Below are 18,640 nucleotides of genomic sequence, written 5' to 3' on the forward strand. Positions count from 1 at the left end.
TCTTGGCATGGTTCAATTGGTTATTCTATTGTTGCCATGATCTAGACATAGAGTAACATGCTAAGTTCTTAAATTAAATAAAGTGTTAAGTGAGGAATTCAAATACTTACAAAGCACTTACCAAAAAAGAAAATTACTATGACTAGTGTTGTGTGACTAATCTTTCTCTCTAAGTGATTTGTGTAGTCTCACATAATGAGAATGTGTTTCTCAAACTGAGTGCTATTCAACATATGAAGGTCATCAATAAAAAACCACGTGATAGATTCTCTCTTTAGTTGATATGAAATTAATTCATCTATGTTAGCCACTCACAATAATATGGCTTATATGCCTTTGGACTTAATGAACCGACCATGCACATGCACAAATCCATTTCACTTAAAGAAATGTGCATGAAGCTTTAACGTAGATTTAATCCATGTTATGATATTTCTCTATCTTGGTAATGCCCTTGCTTTCCACAAATAAAGGGTTACTAAATTAGAAACTAGTGCATGTGTTACTAATATCACATCTTGTGTTGAGCTCATTCATAGAAAATCAATAAAAAGAGGTTGTGCTTTGTTTAATTGGCTAAATTACAAGCTTAAAGGTCACTCTTCACATAAATTAAGATAAGGTTGCTAGAGGCCAAGGTATAAAAACTTTATTTCTTTCAATTGGTTTAGTATTCTATCTTTTAGAGGATATACCATAGTACATGTTAAATTCCTCTGCGACTTAAAATATCCAATACTATGTGCATTAGTTTGGACGAATTTAATTCTATCATATGACGATGATGAACCAACGAACAATAAAAATAAATACTATATCAAAACTAAGGATCAAAACTATAAAATAATCCTAGATACTTACTTATAGAGATGGTTGCATCCACCGAGATACGGCTTGGAGGAGATTCCTGACAGGCCTTAGACTTCCTCCACACTGTACTCACTCTCTCCTACGATTGATACCACTACTAGAGACATAGTAGAATGCGTAGCTTTTCCTTGGTGTCTTTAGGGTGACGGGCACCCCCTATTTATAATAGTGAGGAAGTGATCAAGTGGCCCATGAATCCATGTGACCTCCCTTCTCTTTCATTTGACGAACCCGCCTTAAAATCATGTGACCTCCCCCTCCTTACATGTGGGGTCTTGTACCAGCCTTCATATGTGTGTAGAAGCGAAATGGGTGACTTGTGGCGATCAACCGACCATGAAGGGGCATAGTCTAACCCTAGTCTTTTAATCACAACATCGTCCCTCACCGCAAAGGATGGGAGCCTTATCTCAATCGCCTGACACCATACATGGTCGACCTGGTCGAGACACACGTGGTGTTAGGGTCGTGTCACATGGGTCGTCCCGCTCCTCTGTATAAAGCCCCCTCGTAGGCCTTAAGAGTACGATCGACACAAGACTTGGCCCCTCGGATGCATCCCTAAAATACCAAACTGACACTAAGCTGGCCCTTTGTGAGTCCGTCTTCTATCGATGGAGTCAGTGGCGGATCCAGGATCCATGGCAAGGAGGGAGGGGGGGGGGGCTGAAGCTAACCATCTTCTTTTTTTCCCTCATATTCTTTCTCTTTTTCTCTTCACCTTCTTCTTCCTTATTCCCCCTTTTCCCTCTTTTCCTTCCCCTCCCTTCTTCCTTTCCCCTTCCTCCCTCTTTCTCCTCTTCTTTCATCCTCTCCCTTACTCCCTCCTACGTGTATGCTGCCGGCGAGGGGGTGGGGGCTGGAGCCCACCTAGCCCCCTCTAGATCCGCCACTGGATGGAGTCATAGTGTTTTACTAACATCCGCAGGTACATCTCTCTTCGAACGTTGACAAAATTAAATAAATTTTGGCTTTAACTTAATGTGCTTCGTCTCTCTACTTTTGGACATAGTCGTGATACTCTATTCCACGAGTTTTTTGTCGTTTTATGTGATTCTCTGGTCTATTAATTATGTTATGTTACTATAAAAACCTTATCGATATATCTGTAAACATAATACTTAACTGCTAGCGGTTACACTTGCCGCCTTTCTCTTCCCGCGCTTTACTACACACCCATGCAAAAATAGTAAAACAAAATCTTTCACAATCTTTTATGCATAATTTGCATAATACATTTATTATGGGTAAAAACATTAGTTGACACACTTAGAAAAGAACATTCACATTATTACTATATCATAACACAATTTTATATCATAGCAATAACAAATAACATCTAACAACAACACCTCACAATAGATATACACTGAAAACTTAAACTTATTGTTTTTTCTAGCAGATATAGATATAGAGTAACGTTTTTTAAAAGCCATCTCCAGATGTAGCGCTAACATATACAACACTATACGCTGGTAGAATTGTGAGAAACAGGAGGGTTCGCACACAGAATTGCACGAAAAACCAAAACACACAGGCAAAGCATAAACCGTATTAACCCCCCTCTTTTCTCCACTCCTCCGCCCCCTCGCCGAGCAAGCACCCCTCGTCGTCGGTGCCGACCTCGCCGCGCTGCCGCCGGGTTGGGACCGATAAATAAAGGGGAGGTTAACGCGCTAACCCTCGCGACCTCGGGTAGCGCGCGACTCCTCTCCATCGTCTTCGCCGTCGCCCTCGCCCTCGCGCGCCCCTCCTACGCCGCCCCCGTCCCTCTCTTTCACCACCGGCGGCCGGCGGCTCCCGCTGCCGCTGCTTCGAGGCCGTCCTCCCCTAATCACAGGGAATCCCCCGCCGCCAACCCCGCTCACCGCACTCCTCCAGTCCGCAGCTCCGGCGGCGACCTCGCCGTCTCGCTGCCCCGCCGGGCCTCGGCCCACCGCCGAGTCACGGCCACGGCTGCCCTGAAACCACAGACTTCGCCTGCGACGAGCATCCGTCAGGTATGCCCGTCCCTCTCTCCCCTTCGTGCCGCACGAAACCGACCACCCCAAACCCTAATATAAGCATTTTGTTATCGGATCTGACCCAGTTCCAGTTGCAAGTTTATACATGTAATGTACCTACTAACATTTTTTTTTGCAAAAAATTGTCGGGTGTACACTCCCATGTTCTACACCAGCTCCAAAGTGCCAAGGGAGATGGATGATACCTTAGCTACCATAAGGATGAAATTGAAGAAGCGGAAGAAAGGCAAGGATAGTAATGATTTTGATGCAGTGGCTGAATGTGGACCCGAGGTTCCGGCATTGGTTCAACAGGAAGGTGAACGGGCTGTTGTTGATATAGGTGATGGTGTTGCTGATGAGAAGAGCAATTTGAATGTCGTGAAACTGGAGGGTAGTGATGTTTCTGGGAATTGTGCACAGGGTTTGGATGATTTGGGGTTGAAAGACTCCTTGGCAGTGCTGTTTACAAGACCTGGTCGGAAGTCACGGCAGGTCTCAGAGGAGGCAGAAGGCATGGAAGTTTCTTGTCCGCATGATGAGGATGGTCTTAACAAGGGATCTGGTTTGGCTCCAGACACAGCTTCCAAGGGCATTAAAAGGAGAAGGCGACGCACAAAGGAAGAGATGAAGAATGCTTCTGTGCAGGATCAGAAAGCCTCATTGCCTCGGAAAGCAAAGACAAATGGTAGCAAGTCTACTAAACTCTATAAGGTCGGTGCTGGTCCTGGGCAAGCTTTGGGAGGATTGTCTTCTGTTTCTCCTCAACTGGAAAAGTCTGGGAAAGAGAATGCTGTAGATGATGGATCATTTTACCAATCATTAGGTGAAGTGCTTCTACAAGATGTGGAAGCCAGCAAAGTACTGAAGGATGGATCAATTACCTCTTTCAATGGGGTCACTGATCACTTTGAAATCTCAGCTTGGGCAAGCAATCACCCTGGGCTGGAATCTCGTTCAGGAAATCTTGATGAAAAAACACCTCGCACAGCAGAACATACGACCAATCTTGGTGTTTCTGATGCACACACACGTTCCCAAACGCTAGGGAAGGAAAGCAGTGATGATGTTGATTGTTCTCAAGGCAAGTCACCAACATCAACCATAAAAAGGAAAATTGGTCTAAAACCAAAACAGGTTCCTGGGAAATCTGTTCGACGAAAAGAGGAAGTATTATCTGTTGACGCTGATAATAAACCAACTGATACAACAGAAATTATTGAAGCAAGTACTACTCCGGTTATTGAGGAAAATTTGGATCAGCTGCCTGTTATGGCCCCCAAGGATTCTTGTTCTTCACATGACATTGTTGGAAATAGTCCTATGTGTCTAGGTGCAGACATGGCAGCACCTGTGAAATATGTGGATATAGTTGATGTTGCAACACCATTGGATTATGAAGACAAGGAGAACACATCAAAGGTGAAACGTGTTACACGAGGTTCCAAAAAACGCAAACATGGTGACATGGCATATGAGGGTGATGTTGACTGGGAAACTCTAATGCAAGAGCAGGGGCTGTTCTCAAACCCCTCAGCAGGTTTTCCAGATCAGTCAATAAAAACAAAAAATAAAATTAAAACTTCAGAAGTTTATGAGGGTGGAGGTGATACTGGTGTTGCTGCAGTACGTGCTGGCCTAAAGGCAAAGACTATTACACCGATTGAGAAGATAAAGTTCAAGGAGGTTTTGAAGCGAAAGGGTGGCCTTCAGGAGTACCTAGAGTGCAGGTAGGTTAATGCTTCCTTCTTACCATATCAATATCAAATTTCTGTGTTTGGTATTAACCCTGCTTCATGATTTCCCTATGTCTGTTTCTTTTTGTATTCCAGAAATATGATACTAAGTCGCTGGAGCAAGGATGTCAAGCATTTATTGGATCTTGCAGACTGTGGTGTTTCAGACGTTCCGTTGAAAGATGAGTTGCCACATCAAGCACTTACTCGTGCTGTGTTTTTATTCTTAGACCAATATGTAAGTTGAGTTACCCTTAGTCTTCATTATTTTCATAAATTGCCTTACCAAATTAAGTCATCAACTTGTACCTACCATTAGCTGCAGCTATTGCACCTCTTTGATGACTTCCTGAAAATCATTGAGCACGTGTTTCTCTTTTACATGCAACCAGCTTATAGATCTCCAATTTACTACTAACCTTATTACCTTGCTAAAGATTTTCGTTTAGCTCTTCATTGTTTTCATAAATTCCCTTACCATTTTAAGACATCAACTTGCACCTACCATTAGCTGCAGCTATTGACCTCTTTGATGACTTCCTGAAAATCTTTGAGCATATGTTTCCCTTTTACATGCAACCAGCTTATAGATCTCCAATTTACTACTAAACCTTATTACCTTGCTAAAGATTTTTGTTTAGTTACTATGTTTTGCTGGATTAGAAAAGTGCCTGAATTTTACCACCCTATATGACATCAATCTCCAGGGCTACATAAATGCTGGAATTGCATCAGATAAGGTGGCGAAGGGGCACAATGACACTCCATATGAGGTTATTGAAGTACCAAAGCTAAATGAATCACATCAAATGGAATCAGTCAACATTCAAAATAGCGTTGTATCTGTATCACAAAAGAATGAGGATTTTGAGCATGGAACGAGCACTGAATGCTGCAGAACTGTAAGTGTTAAAAATACTGAATGTGCTTTAGTAGAAGCATCAAATGAAAAAAATCGTTCCACGGTTCACTGTGGTGTCCTGGAGTTGCTGCCTCACTTGATGTCTGAAGAACATCCAATGGAAAAAAATATTCTAGACGTGTCAACTGAAGTTAGGAATGCATCACTGCCATCCAGCAATTTGGATATCCAATTTACATCATATATGAATAGTTCTGTTGGAAAAGTTGAGGCCCCTCATCAACAAGAAGCACTTGAAATTGAAAATAGTGGAAACAACTGTCAAAGTGACAGGGCTGAGTTTGCTGTGCATGGCAAAAGAATAATCATTGTCGGAGCGGGCCCTGCTGGTTTAACTGCTGCTCGCCATTTGCAACGGCAAGGTTTTTTGGTCACTGTTCTTGAGGCACGAGAAAGGATTGGTGGCCGTGTTTATACGGATCGCACATCACTTTCAGTTCCTGTAGATTTGGGTGCTAGCATTATTACAGGGGTGGAGGCTGATATAGCTACTGAAAGACGGGCTGATCCATCCTCTTTGATCTGTTATCAGCTTGGTCTTGAACTTACTACGTTGAATAGTGCTTGCCCTCTGTATGATGTAGTAACTGGTGACAAGGTTCCTGATTCTCTGGATGAAGATTTAGAAGCTGAATACAATGGCCTTCTTGATGAGATGGCACTGCTTTTTGCGCATAATGGTGACAGTGCAATCGGTTTATCCCTGGAGGATGGACTGGAGTATGCTCTTAGGAAGCATCGCGCAACTCAACCTATGGATTCTGTGGACCAGGATGGCCACTTGAGATTTATGACAAATTCTAGAGCTGTAGACATTTCCGTAAGTGCTTCAATAGGAAAGGAGATAGATCATTGTGGAAAGAATGATAAGATAGATGTCCTCAGCCCTCTCGAGAGAAGGGTTATGAACTGGCACTTTGCACATTTAGAGTATGGTTGTGCTGCAACGCTGAAATCTGTATCCCTTCCATACTGGAACCAGGACGATGTATACGGAGGATTCGGAGGTGCTCATTGCATGATCAAAGGTGGCTATGACACTGTTCTACGGAGCCTTGCTAAAGGACTTGATATTAGGTTAAATCATGTTGTCACTGAAGTACTGTATGGATCTGAGGAGTTAGGTGATAGCTGTAAGGATGGGAAATATGTCAAGGTTTCCACTTCAACTGGAAGTGAATTTACTGGAGATGCTGTGTTGATAACTATCCCTCTTGGTTGCTTGAAAGCAGATACCATCAATTTTTCACCTTCGTTGCCAGACTGGAAAGTATCTTCTATAAACCGGCTTGGATTTGGTGTTCTAAACAAGATAGTATTGGAGTTCCCTGAGGTATTTTGGGATGATAATGTGGATTACTTTGGTGCAACTGCAGAAGAAACAGATTTAAGAGGACAATGCTTTATGTTTTGGAATCTCAGAAAGACAGCTGGGGCTCCAGTTCTGATAGCTCTACTTGTTGGGAAGGCTGCTATAGATGGACAAAGCATCAGTTCTGGTGATCATGTTAACAATGCTATGGTGGTTCTCCGAAAGCTTTTTAAGAATGCTTCTGTACCAGATCCAGTTGCATCTGTTGTGACAAATTGGGGACTTGATCCCTTTAGTAGAGGTGCTTACTCTTATGTTGCAGTTGGAGCATCAGGGCGAGATTATGATATTCTTGGAAGGCCAGTTGACAATTGCTTATTCTTTGCGGGTGAAGCAACATGCAAAGAGCATCCAGATACTGTTGGTGGTGCCATTTTGAGTGGTTTGCGAGAAGCTGTTCGCATCGTTGACTTACTGAACACTGGCAGTGACTATATTGCCGAGGTAGAAACGCTACAGACATACCAAATGCAGACAGACAGTGAAAGAAATGAAGTCAAGGACATGTCAAATAGACTTGAAGCATGTGAACTTTCGACTGCTCTAAGTAAGAACTCATCTGATGCAATGTATCCAATTGTTAGCAAGGAATCTTTGCTGCAAGAAATGTTCTTCAGTGCAAAGACAACATCAGGGCGCCTACATTTGGCTAAGGAGTTATTGAAGCTTCCTACAGATGTTCTTAAATCATTTGCTGGGTGTAAAGAAGGACTAAGTACGCTAAACTTTTGGATACTTGTAAGTTGATTAATGAGTTATTTCTTTAAGCATTACATGACACTGGTACTTCTCCTGTATTGAAGTTCTTCATGTTTGCATTTTGATTTTGGCAGGATTCACTTGGGAAAAATGCTACTCAACTACTGCGGCACTGTGTGCGTTTGCTTGTGCTTGTTTCCACTGATCTGGTAGCTGTACGTTTATCAGGTTTGTGCAGTTCTATGCCTCCATGTCCCTTTAAATGATGCTAGGGAGTGTCTCTCAACATAAACAAATTTTCATGTTCCTCCCTTTCAGCCTGATCTTTGGAAGGGTACAAAACCATATGTTATCAAATTCTTATAGGAATCTAATTTACCTTACCAATGTAGCAAACCCCTCCCTAGGTCGATCGAAGTAGAACAAATAAACAAATATCTGACATTACTGAGAGAAGAGTATCTAAGTGCACTACTACATTGATCTATGTTTGTTATAACTAGTGCGCCCCGTGGATGTTTGTACAAGTTATTTGTCGCTGCAGCCTGGCGACAAACCTAATTTTTCTTTTTCAACTCCATGTAGGAATTGGGAAGACTGTAAAGGAAAAGGTTTGTGTGCACACAAGCCGAGATATTCGTGCTATAGCTCGGCAGTTGGTCAGTGTGTGGATTGAAGTTTTTCGTAGAGAAAAGGATAGCAACGGCGGACTCAAATTGCTGCGTCGAATGCCATCAATTGAATCGAGTAAGACCAAGAGTAAGGATCTGCAATCAGGAAAGCCTACCTTACGTGTGCCAAATGGAACTTTGGACAACAATAAAGTAGTGTCCCAGCGCCAGCGTACAAGATTCGCAAGTAGTCAATCACCACCAAAGATAAACAAGAAGTATGATAACAAGGAAATGAAATTGGAAACTGTGACAGCTGCTATGTCTGATGGCAAGTTGCTTTCCCAAAAGCAACAACATGGTATTGAATCTAAGGTGGAGGAATGTGGCATTCCTATGTCTGAGGAAGAAGCTGCTGCATTCGCTGCTGCTGAGGCTGCTCGAGCTGCTGCTATAGCAGCTGCACAGGTCTGTGACTAAAATTTTCTTTTAATTAGGATTTGCCCTACAAATCAGGTTTTGATATTTACCATTGGTCATTCTTATCGTCTCTAATAAGGACATTATATATAAAAAGCTGAGACAGATTTTTATCTGCCTCTCTATATTAGAGCAGTTTGCGAAAGGGTCTCTAGCGTAATGGTTAAGGCTTCCAAGTAGCACCTCCAGATCCTGGGTTTGATCCCCCTTGGGGCGAATTTCTGGCTTAGTTAAAAAAAATTCCTCGTTGTGCCTCGCCGCTCCTGGGTTACGTCCTATGCGCCACCTTCTGGCTGGGCCGTTGCAGAGTAGGCGGTGACGGCCCGCTAGTGATGGGGCCAGGTTTTGGGGATTTTCTCGGCCGGAACCATGTTTCGGTCTCCTCTTATAATATAATACCGGTTATTGGGAGGGCGGTCTTTCCCTCCCCGGCCGAGTTTTTTTTTTATATTAGAGCAGTTTCATTACTTGGCAACACAGAGTTGGCCTTTTATATTATCACAATTTCATTACCTGCCACTGCGGATATGGAAATTTTATGCTAGTTTAGTCGTTATTAAGAAGGTAGTCCTAGTTGAGTTGGTTGAGGGTATGTCCAATTTCAATTCTTCATTGAGGTGAATTTGTGTGCCTATTTTCTTCTTAATATACAAAGCCAACCTTGTTCCTCATAGGTTTCTTTAGTTCTTTTAAGCATTATTTTATCTATTTCAAAATTCAGGGTGGGTATTTTTTGCTAGTCTTGTCGCATACTACATGGTGTGTTATTGTGTACTGTACTACTGTGAAACTCTGAATGCAAAAGTACAGTCATTTTCATTTTCCCCTTATTTATAATAATCTGTTTCTCTTCTTTCTGTTCATTTATCACCAAGCGAAGCACTTCTCTCCAATATTTTTAAAAGGAACTAGTTTGGCCATTTCCATGTTATTTTCTTGAATTTATAATCTTCCTATTTTGTGCATGTTTTTGGGACATACCTTGCTTGCAATGGTTAGAGCAAGTTTATTTACCACTGTTGATCGAATGTATCACTAAAAATGGAACTTCACAAATTAAACATGGATATTGGAGGTTTAGAAATTTCAAAATTGTAAGCAGTTTTAGATCTGACTAGTTTATCGCTTAGATTCACTAGCTGAGATAATCAATAGAAATTTGACAATTTTTAGGCGGCCAATGGCCAGTTATGGTACATAAGGCTTGAATTAGAATTAGAGTTGGATATATAAATATTCTAGTTGGTGATGTTGGTCCAGAATAATGATCATGTTCTACAAAAGAAAAGGAAAGCCATCTAACTCATTGCTCCTGTCTGTTTTCAGGCATATGCATCTGTAGAGGCAGAGATAAGTGTGCCTCGTGAGCTTCCAAAGATACCGTCGTTCCAATCTTTTGTGATGCGTGATCACCATTTGGACGAATCTGATGCAAGAAAAAGAACATTGAAGGATGATTTTGGGAGACTTGAGTGCATATCAGAAAATGATTCCAAGAATGGCGAAGTTAAGGATTTGCCTGAAAACACCAAGTACGCTGATGGTGATAGCTTGAAAATGTCTCATGATAATTTTACTCAGCAGAGCCACTCAAATGAGACAGCTTGCCTAGCAAACGCTCAGGATCATTCAACAGATACTGTTGTTGTAGACGGTCGGTTTACAAGGGCATGGGTGGATACTGATACAATCTGCATTGATGGTGTCAAGGATCCTCTAGCCATTGAGAGGTGGCAGGCACAGGCGATGGAGGCTGATAAAGAATTCTACAGTCGGATACGCATACCTGATGAAGATGATTCAAGTAGTCAGAAGCACACATGCCGTAGTTCTGCTTCACAGGGTGCCGATAGCAAACCTGCATCTGAGCGGCAATCAAGAGGTGTGGAGCATATAAAACAGGGTCTCGTGAACTTTATAGCCTCGCTGCTGATGCCATTATATAGAGGAAAAAAGATCGACCGAGAGGGGTACAAAACAATCATGCGCAAATCTGTTAACAAGGTATTGTATTATGTATACGTAGATATGTTTAAAAAATGTCTTGTGATTTGTGGGTTGATAACTTGAAAACTTAGTTTGGCAGTGGTAGTTGGTTTATGCTTTAAAAATGTTCATTTTGCAAATGCTGCATACGTTGTTCTTCTCTTTTAATGTTATTTACATTGTCCTCTTGTGTTCTGTTGAGCATTGTTGCCTGGTAAATTTAGGTGATGATAATAATAATACTGACACTGTTTTCCTCTGGCCTCGACAGATCATTGATACATGCTCAGAAGGAGAGAAATCAATGACTACTCTTGAGTTTCTTGATGATAAAAGGAAAATTAAGGTACAGCATGCTCACTTACCAAAGTTTTATACTTCTATCCAGACCCTTCCTTACTAATACTGTGTAGCTCTCTATCAATGATGAGCATTATTCTGTGACTTCTGCCTTATGGCTTGGGCTTCTGGCCACAGGAGGAGCCATTCTGCACTGTGATAGTGTCTTCTGATAATTCTTTTACATTAATTGGAATAATGTATGGGTTTTAACTCGTGGTGTTTTTTTACCATTCATGCAGATTGAATCCTTTGTGGGCAAAATGGTTGACAAGCATTTGCATGTTGTTAGCAAGTCGGCCAAACCTTAAGATTCATATGTGTAGTGAGGTGTTCTCTGCAAAGAGATCTACTCTCTTTTAAAACACCTATGAATCAGTGATTGTTGATCCAAGTGAACTAAAATCTCACTTCAGAAGCCAGCATGACTCATCAGTGTTGCCGCAAGATCAACAAGAACACATATTACCCAGACTATATGCGTGGTCCAGAAGAGCATTGACCAGATCAATACCATGTAATTCTGTACTTATATAGGCATCATTTCCATCTTCGTAGCTATAGCTCAGTCAAAGGTTTAGACCTCTGTGCACTCGACAAGCATGTTGGGCATGCAGTAAGCTTGGATGCCAAGTTAAGTTTCTGTGGCTTGATGAAGTGGCGTATGAAGATCCGGGATTCAGTGTGGTCTCATATGCAATGAGGGTTTTTATGTCTTTCATGGCGGTAGTTCAGTCTAGCCTAGCGGATTAATCCTGTTCATTGTTCAGAGTTAACTTTACCAAAGTAGATCCTCCTCTCTCTTTGTTGTACAGTTTTGCAGTTTCTAACAAGCGTTTAACTTATAGAAAGGCTGGAGTTTGGCAGAGATTTGCAGCCCGTTGTATATCCTTGGCTGCTTATAATGAGCCTCATTGATGATTCTCGAATGCGGAATGATTGCCCCGAAGTTCCTCAGTTGATTTCTCTCCATACGTTATAATTGTATGATATGATTGATTTTCATTCGACTCTTCCAGCTGATTGAAAATTTGCCAGAATCTTTGCATGGAGTCAAGGGAGGCAGAAGTTTATTCAGTACTTTTAACATTCCACTATATTTCATGTTTTCTTTCATAAATTAAGGCATCGTGTTTCTGTTTTTTTAATCATATATCTGGAGCTCTGACGGTAGAACTTTACTTTCTCCACTTGGATTTGCTTCAGATCTGCAAGCTCAGGATGTTTACCACTACTTCTGTTCTAAATTTTAAAAACGTTCTGTTTTTCAAGATATATTGCTTTTACTATACATCTAGACAATATATCTAGGTGCATAGTAAAAGCTATGAATCTGAGAAAGACAAAGTGTCTTAATTTTTGGAACAGAGGAAGCAGTATTATACATCAGCATGTTTCAGTAACTACATAACATGTTTGTTTCTCAAATATGTTTTGGATGTTTTCCCATGCCATTATGTATTGCTGTGTTTTTTCTTGAGTCCCTGTAAAGCTCTTTGTTTTTTCCTGAGATCCTGTAAAGCTCATTGTTCCCAGGGTGTATCTGATATTAATTCCCACCGGAGTTCCTGTCTAAAGTTTTTGCTCCCACAAGATTCGGTAGCATAATCTTCCAGAGCTGGTATCTAGGTTTTTTGCCCAGTGATTTCTTTTGATTTAGTTAATTATTCTGCACGGCTCTCTCATGATGTATTGTTTTCTTATTACGGTGCCTTCTCACGTGTATGTGTGCTCTTGCGTCGTTAAATCTTGCAGCAGTTTCCTATGTGGTTATCCAGTAGGAAACGCCTTACGGGCTTCATTTCAATATATGCTCTTTAAAAAAAAATTCCGAGTCCAGGACTACAGGTACGTGTTTCGATCTCCAGATCTAATCTTAACCATTTTATCAAAATAGCTTCTGTAACTGATATCATTTACTTACCATTGCTATCTGAATTCTTGTGCAGGAGAGATACGTGTACTGAGGTGGATCTAGATCACTCCCAACGATCGTAGCTTGGTTGGGACGTGGCTACAGCGTTGCTTACTCTCATTCTTGTCCTTATGCAGGCGTGCTTTGCACAATTCTTAAACGGCAGGTTCCTAGCCTAGACGGCCGCCTGCCCAGGGCTTTGGTCCGGCACTTGCCTGAGTGGTGGGGTGGGCACGGGGAGGATTGATGGAACACCTAAAATGGCGAGTGCTTGTATTGAATGAGCAGGCTTGAGCTCACTGTAGCACATTATGAAACCTTTGCATGTCTGCCCTGCATCTGCCATTCAGTTCAGTCAACTCTTTCTACACTGATTACACAGTAGATCAAGAATCTGAAGACATTGCAATTACTTCGGGGGGGGGGGGGGGGGGGGGGGGGGGTGTTTGGTTAGGTTTGCGTCGTTCTGCTGTGCAGGCAGGCATGGGCAGCTGTAATAAATCTGCACAAGTACAGCAAGCTGTGGGCTGTGGCCCGAGGTGGGGGACTGTATCTGCGTCTCTTATCTTTATATCGTCCTTGTGTGGGAAGGCTCTTATATGATCTCTTCTATCAGGTGAAGATGGGGAAAGCCGAGTGAACAGTTGATGGGAAGGAGTTGGACAGTGCGCAGGTATATTTGATTTTTTGCTACTCTGTGAGAACGCATGTAGTACAGTATATTTATTTCTGGACCATTCACGATTTCGTTGCATCATTTATGGAAACCATTGAGACGACGCTGAATTTCTTAAGACACAATATATACGCTCACAGGGTACAGCAAGGTATGGTGCGGCAAACTTGCTCTGAAGCTCTGCAGGTTTGACGCGGAGACTATCTCCGAGGCCAGATCTTGAGGGCGGACCGACCGACCACTGGTAGCCACGGCATGGGATGACGGGAATAAAGTGGATTTTCAATCTCACGATGGTTCCCTGGATCGTCTTCATATATTTATGAGATCTCTATATTGAATGGGTTCTTTCCTAGGATAGTGCCGAGATGGAAGCATCGACCGTGCAAGACGTCAAAAACTCATCTTCAGTTTTGGTACTATATTTGAGTGATTCGTGATCTTGCGTTTTCATACATGATTCATTTCTCATTGTATATTATCATATATAGTTTTATATCTTGCAGGAGTGCACGGGTAAGAGGTAAGGGTGATAATAAGAACAAAAAGGGGAGGAATGGACCAGAAAGCGGAGAAGAAAAAAGGTACAAGCTCCACAAACCGGTTCATGTCACATTCTGTTCAGGGATTACAACTGAAAGTCTGAAACGACTAATCATTTATATCATAATTACACACAGGCCGGGCAAGAAATTTTCTCGGCCTTCAATATGAAAACCTGAGAACAAGTCCAAGACATAAAAAAAGGGTAAATGTAATTAAGTACTCTTCACATCTCTCTCTCTCTCGAACCCTTTTGCCCTTATATTTCGTTCCTGTAGCCTCCATTAGGAAACTCGTTGTCGCGTGTTGGCACCCATTTTCTTCTTTCGTAATAAGACACATCCTTTTGCAGGCTGTGGCTTCGTTCATCCTATAAACCACCCACCCAGCAACCTCACCGTCTCCTGTCCCATATCTCCTCCAGCTCCCTGGCCAGGTCCTTCTGGCGTCCGACGACGATGGTGACGTGGTCCTTGCCGTCGATGACCCTGACCTGGGCGCGCGGGACCTTGGCCTTGACCGCGTGGCTGCACTGCACGGGGAGGAGCTCGTCGTCGCTGCCGTGGTAGACGGTGACGTCGCAGGCGAGCTGGTCCCTGACCACCTCGAGCCACCCGTCGATCTTGCCCGCGCTGCCGCAGATGATGTTGTGGAGGGTGTGCCACGACGCGATGTGCGTGTGGCAGAAGAAGCCGTCCATCAGGTACGTCCGTACCCTGCCCGTAGGGAGAAGGAGCACAGCACGACGAATGGTTGGTTAACCGGAAAAAACAACAACAACAACAACAACCGTGTCTCTCAAACAGTCAAACCAAACCGTGCTGCTGTGCTTGTTTTTAGTTGGTAGTTGGGAGTACGTGCACCCGCACCCCGCTGGATACATCTGAATGGAGAGACGATGATCTGTATCCGCTCCTTTTATGGCACGCTTAACCAAATCTTGCTGGGAGCGGGGGTGTTGGACGATTAATGGCCATTTCCTTTGATTCTTACGCTGCTAAATACGCTAGCTTACCTTTAGGCATTAGTAGGACGATGCACCATTTCGTGAAAAAAAAACCCTGTTGGCTGTTGGATCTAAAAATGAACGATACTTGCGTTTGTTTCCTACGAAAGTAAGTTGCTCTCTCTCTCTGACTCTCTCCAGCAAACGTTGTGGAGCATTGAAAGCTTTGAAGAAATAAAAACATTCTTAAAACCATATTCATACAAGAAACGTAAAAAAAATCCCACCCCAAAATGTTCCGCAGAACTTATGCTGCCTTGCGTGGCCTGAGTCTGACAGTACCTCTATTTTAAATTTTACAACTTCTTTTTGTTTGGTTCTAAGTTAAACTAATCGAGGTTTGATCAAATTTATCAAAAAAAAGTGTCAACATCTACAATACCAAACAAATCCACTGTCAAAATATATCACACGACGCCTGCGATGAATCTTCTTTGATGTAACAGACGTTATATATCTTTTTATACAAATTTGACCGAAACTAGAAAACCCTTTTACTTGTCATAGAATTAAATCGAGTCGCAGTTTATAACGGTCCAAGAGATCTATAGGATTTAGTGAAATCAGCCGAGTAGCTGGGGCGCAGTAGGTTGGTCAGTGGGCTGGCCATGCCACACGGCACCGGCGGTGGACCGGCAGATGGCCGGCCGGCCCTCAAGCTCAACAGAAGCACCCGAACGGTAGACCGCGGTCAACTGGTTCCTATGCACCCTATTAACTGCCATTGATCACATCGACGAAGCGGCGCAGGCTCAGCTGGGCCCTACCGGAGGTCCTAAATGCTGCAGTACGAAGAGAGTGGAGTGGAGTACCCTTGAGATCCTATTGATATGATGGTCTCCTCTGTGAGCTTGATTAGTACTAGCCCGTAGGTTTGTGCAAATCAAACCGAACCAATGGAATGGAGGAAGATGGCCATATGCGCGGCGTATCGTGAACCATGACCCAACAAAAACCTCTTGTTGGATGCAAAGAAAATGCCGTTGAGCCGGTCGGTCGCTGACCTAATTTCACCTCGCAGATGCGCACTGAACTCCTTGAATTTTCCCCTTATTATTACTGTTATTGCTACTACTACTACTACTTATTATTATTATTATTATTATTATTATTATTATTATTATTATTATTATTATTATTATTATTATTATTATTATTATTATTATTATTATTATTATTATTATTATTTCATCCACGTACGCGAGCGACGTACCTGTAGAGGGTGAAGACGCGGAAGGCGAGCTCCCAGAGGCGGTGGTGCTTGCAGAGCACGATGCTGACGGTGCGGCTGAGGTGCTCGTACCAGCAGGCCACGGAGGCGCCGAACGCGATGGCCGGCCACACCCGCCGCGGCGCCACCGTCCGCAGCACGTACTGCGTGCCGACCTCCCCGCGCGGCACCGGGAAGTACGGCTGCATTAGCGCTAGCGCTAGCGTCAGAGAGAGAGAGACAGAGAGAGCGCACGCGGAATGAGATGATGTCGAGAACACTACACGTACCGGCGCGACGAGCGTGAGGGACTTGACCGCGGCGGGGTACCTGACGGCGAGCGCGAGCGCGAGGATGGAGCCCAGCGAGTGCGCCACGATGTGGAAGGACTTGACCCCGTGGCGCTCGATCACGGACCGCTCGATCATCTCCACGTGCTCCCGCAGCGTGTACAGCGAGTCCGCCGGCTTGGGGCTGCGGCCGAACCCCAGGAGGTCCACGGCGAACAGCCGCCGCCGGGACCGCGCCTCGGGGCTCACGTGCGGGAGCACCGTCTGGGTCCAGAACCCCGACGACGAGATGAAGCCGTGGATGAACAGCACGTCCTCCTCCGTCGCCACGCCGCCGTCGCCAGCTGGTGGCGCCTCGACGTGCACGAAGAGGCGGCCCGTGTCCGCCGGGTTGCAGTTGGCGCAGTGGCAGTCGGACCAGCGCGGCGACGGGTACTTGTTGCTGCCGTCTCCGCCGGCCTTGCCCCGCAGCATCATCTGCACGATGGGGGCGGAGTGCACGGTGACCCCCGCCGCCGCGCGCCGCGGGGAGGAAAACGCCGCCCCCGCGACCGCGAGCACGGAGCGGCGGCGCGCGTACAGCGTGTCGGAGATGTCCTCGAGGTGCAGCCTGGTGGCGGACAGCATGCTGACCACCTTGGAGCCTCCCCGCTCCGACACGACGATCTTCCCACCTGCGGGGCCCGACGACGACGCCGGGGACGGGCGCGCGCAGTAGCAGGGCCGCCACGCGCCCTCCGCCACGTAGTCCGCCACCCTGTACGCCACGCACAGCAGCGCCTCCAGCGCGTCCAGCAGCAGGAACACCACGAAGCTCACGGCCTCGTTCGCCGCACGGCCGGCGGACGCCAATGCCGACCGCGCCGCGGCGCCCATATCGATCCACGCCGCCGCCGCCGCCGCCAGGAAGGCTCTAGCAGCGCAGGGAAGGTGGTGGCGGACCGGTGGTAAAAGGAGCAGAGGTTGCAGCGCAGCGAGCGGTGCGTGGCGAGTGAGTGAGAGTGAATTGATGGTGCTCCCGCATTAAAGCGCAGGGGTTGGTGGTAGTTGAACTGACACGGCCAACTGGTGCGCGCACCGCGCAAGGCTTGGCTTGGGCTCTGGACTGGAGCAGCGGGTAGCGCGGGCGGGCAGGCAGGCAGGCAGGCAGCCCGCCCAAGCTCAGCTCAGAGGCCATTCATAGCATAGGTAGACGGCCAGACGGTCCTTGCTTCCGTCTACGGGAGTCTAGAATGTGTTGCTGCCTGGTAGTAAAACGCAAGAAAGAAAAAATTAATGTTGAAATCAGAAACCATTGTTTCACTTGGTAAACTTGCCATGGCAAGATTCTTTACAGTACAGTACTCCTTTTTCCTCCTTGGAATTGGAATCCAACAAGTCAATGGAAACAACGAGACAGCGAGAGCACACGCGCGCCATTATTTTTGTTGTTCTGAGCCATTGTTGTTGGCGTCGCCGTTGACGCTCGGCCCTGATCGGCGGTCACGAAGCGCCATCGGACAGGACTCTTTCAAGGTACGTATATAATACGAAAACATGCACTATATACAGATGGAAATGATGTTTTTTTTCTGTTGCCACGTGTTCTGAACTTCTGACGGTATTCACACGTACGCACGCTCCGAATCTCCGAACCGGCTGCCCGATCGGTGTCCGCAAGGCACCACCTGCAAACAGGTGTGCTAATGGATCGCAATCCAAATATTTTTTCGTAAAATAATAGAGGTCTAAATAATTTTTAGTTTAAAAATAAATAGAAATATGGTCCAATCCTAAAATGGTCTAATCCTTAAATCTTTTAGTTTTAGAAGCTATAAAATCGAAAAGAATTAGAAGGGTTAGATTCCCCTTCTTATTTAATTTTAAATAAGAAAGAGAATCAAGTCCATCCAATCCCCCGGTTTTCTCGCTCCCAAACTAAAATTTAGAATTTATTGTTATTTCTAACTACACGCAAGCTATTTGCCACGTCTGCAATTCTG

General features: G+C 44.5%; 2 protein-coding genes and 1 long non-coding RNA gene across 3 annotated transcripts; 2 read left to right on the forward strand and 1 right to left on the reverse strand.

Moving 5' to 3' along the window:
* Positions 1-2,360: 2,360 nt before the first annotated feature.
* On the forward strand, positions 2,361-12,023 carry LOC103637393 (lysine-specific histone demethylase 1 homolog 3). The gene is made up of 9 exons (XM_008659601.3): positions 2,361-2,870; positions 3,050-4,603; positions 4,706-4,847; positions 5,317-7,641; positions 7,737-7,830; positions 8,188-8,681; positions 10,020-10,697; positions 10,951-11,025; positions 11,261-12,023. The coding sequence occupies exons 2-9, from the start codon at positions 3,069-3,071 to the stop codon at positions 11,327-11,329; spliced, it is 5,412 nt and encodes a 1,803-aa protein (XP_008657823.1). The 5' UTR covers positions 2,361-2,870; positions 3,050-3,068; the 3' UTR covers positions 11,330-12,023.
* A 1,457-nt stretch (positions 12,024-13,480) lies between these two features.
* On the forward strand, positions 13,481-15,122 carry LOC103637411 (uncharacterized). Its single transcript, XR_558157.3, has 4 exons — positions 13,481-13,606; positions 13,750-14,025; positions 14,116-14,193; positions 14,290-15,122. It is a non-coding gene; the product is annotated as an uncharacterized lncRNA (long non-coding RNA).
* Positions 14,183-17,832, reverse strand: LOC103637402 (alpha/beta-Hydrolases superfamily protein). Its single transcript, XM_008659607.4, has 3 exons — positions 16,659-17,832; positions 16,372-16,571; positions 14,183-14,868 (listed from the first exon to the last, which is right to left on the reverse strand). The coding sequence occupies exons 1-3, from the start codon at positions 17,532-17,534 to the stop codon at positions 14,547-14,549; spliced, it is 1,398 nt and encodes a 465-aa protein (XP_008657829.1). The 5' UTR covers positions 17,535-17,832; the 3' UTR covers positions 14,183-14,546.
* Positions 17,833-18,640: the final 808 nt, after the last annotated feature.

This window comes from Zea mays, chromosome 1, assembly GCF_902167145.1.
Source record: "Zea mays cultivar B73 chromosome 1, Zm-B73-REFERENCE-NAM-5.0, whole genome shotgun sequence".
In the NCBI taxonomy this organism is placed as follows: domain Eukaryota; kingdom Viridiplantae; phylum Streptophyta; class Magnoliopsida; order Poales; family Poaceae; genus Zea; species Zea mays.

Bases quoted from the DNA above. Each gene is read 5' to 3' on its own strand.
- LOC103637393 (XM_008659601.3), top strand. From the start codon at position 3,069: ATGGATGATACCTTAGCTACCATAAGGATGAAATTGAAGAAGCGGAAG. The intron at 4,604-4,705 runs GTAGGTTAATGC...TTTGTATTCCAG, and splicing joins CAGGAGTACCTAGAGTGCAG to AAATATGATACTAAGTCGCT. The intron at 11,026-11,260 runs GTACAGCATGCT...CCATTCATGCAG, and splicing joins ATGATAAAAGGAAAATTAAG to ATTGAATCCTTTGTGGGCAA.
- LOC103637402 (XM_008659607.4), bottom strand. From the start codon at position 17,534: ATGGGCGCCGCGGCGCGGTCGGCATTGGCGTCCGCCGGCCGTGCGGCG. The intron at 16,572-16,658 runs GTACGTGTAGTG...GCGCTAATGCAG, and splicing joins CCCTCACGCTCGTCGCGCCG to CCGTACTTCCCGGTGCCGCG. The intron at 14,869-16,371 runs GTACGTCGCTCG...CCCTACGGGCAG, and splicing joins CGCGTCTTCACCCTCTACAG to GGTACGGACGTACCTGATGG.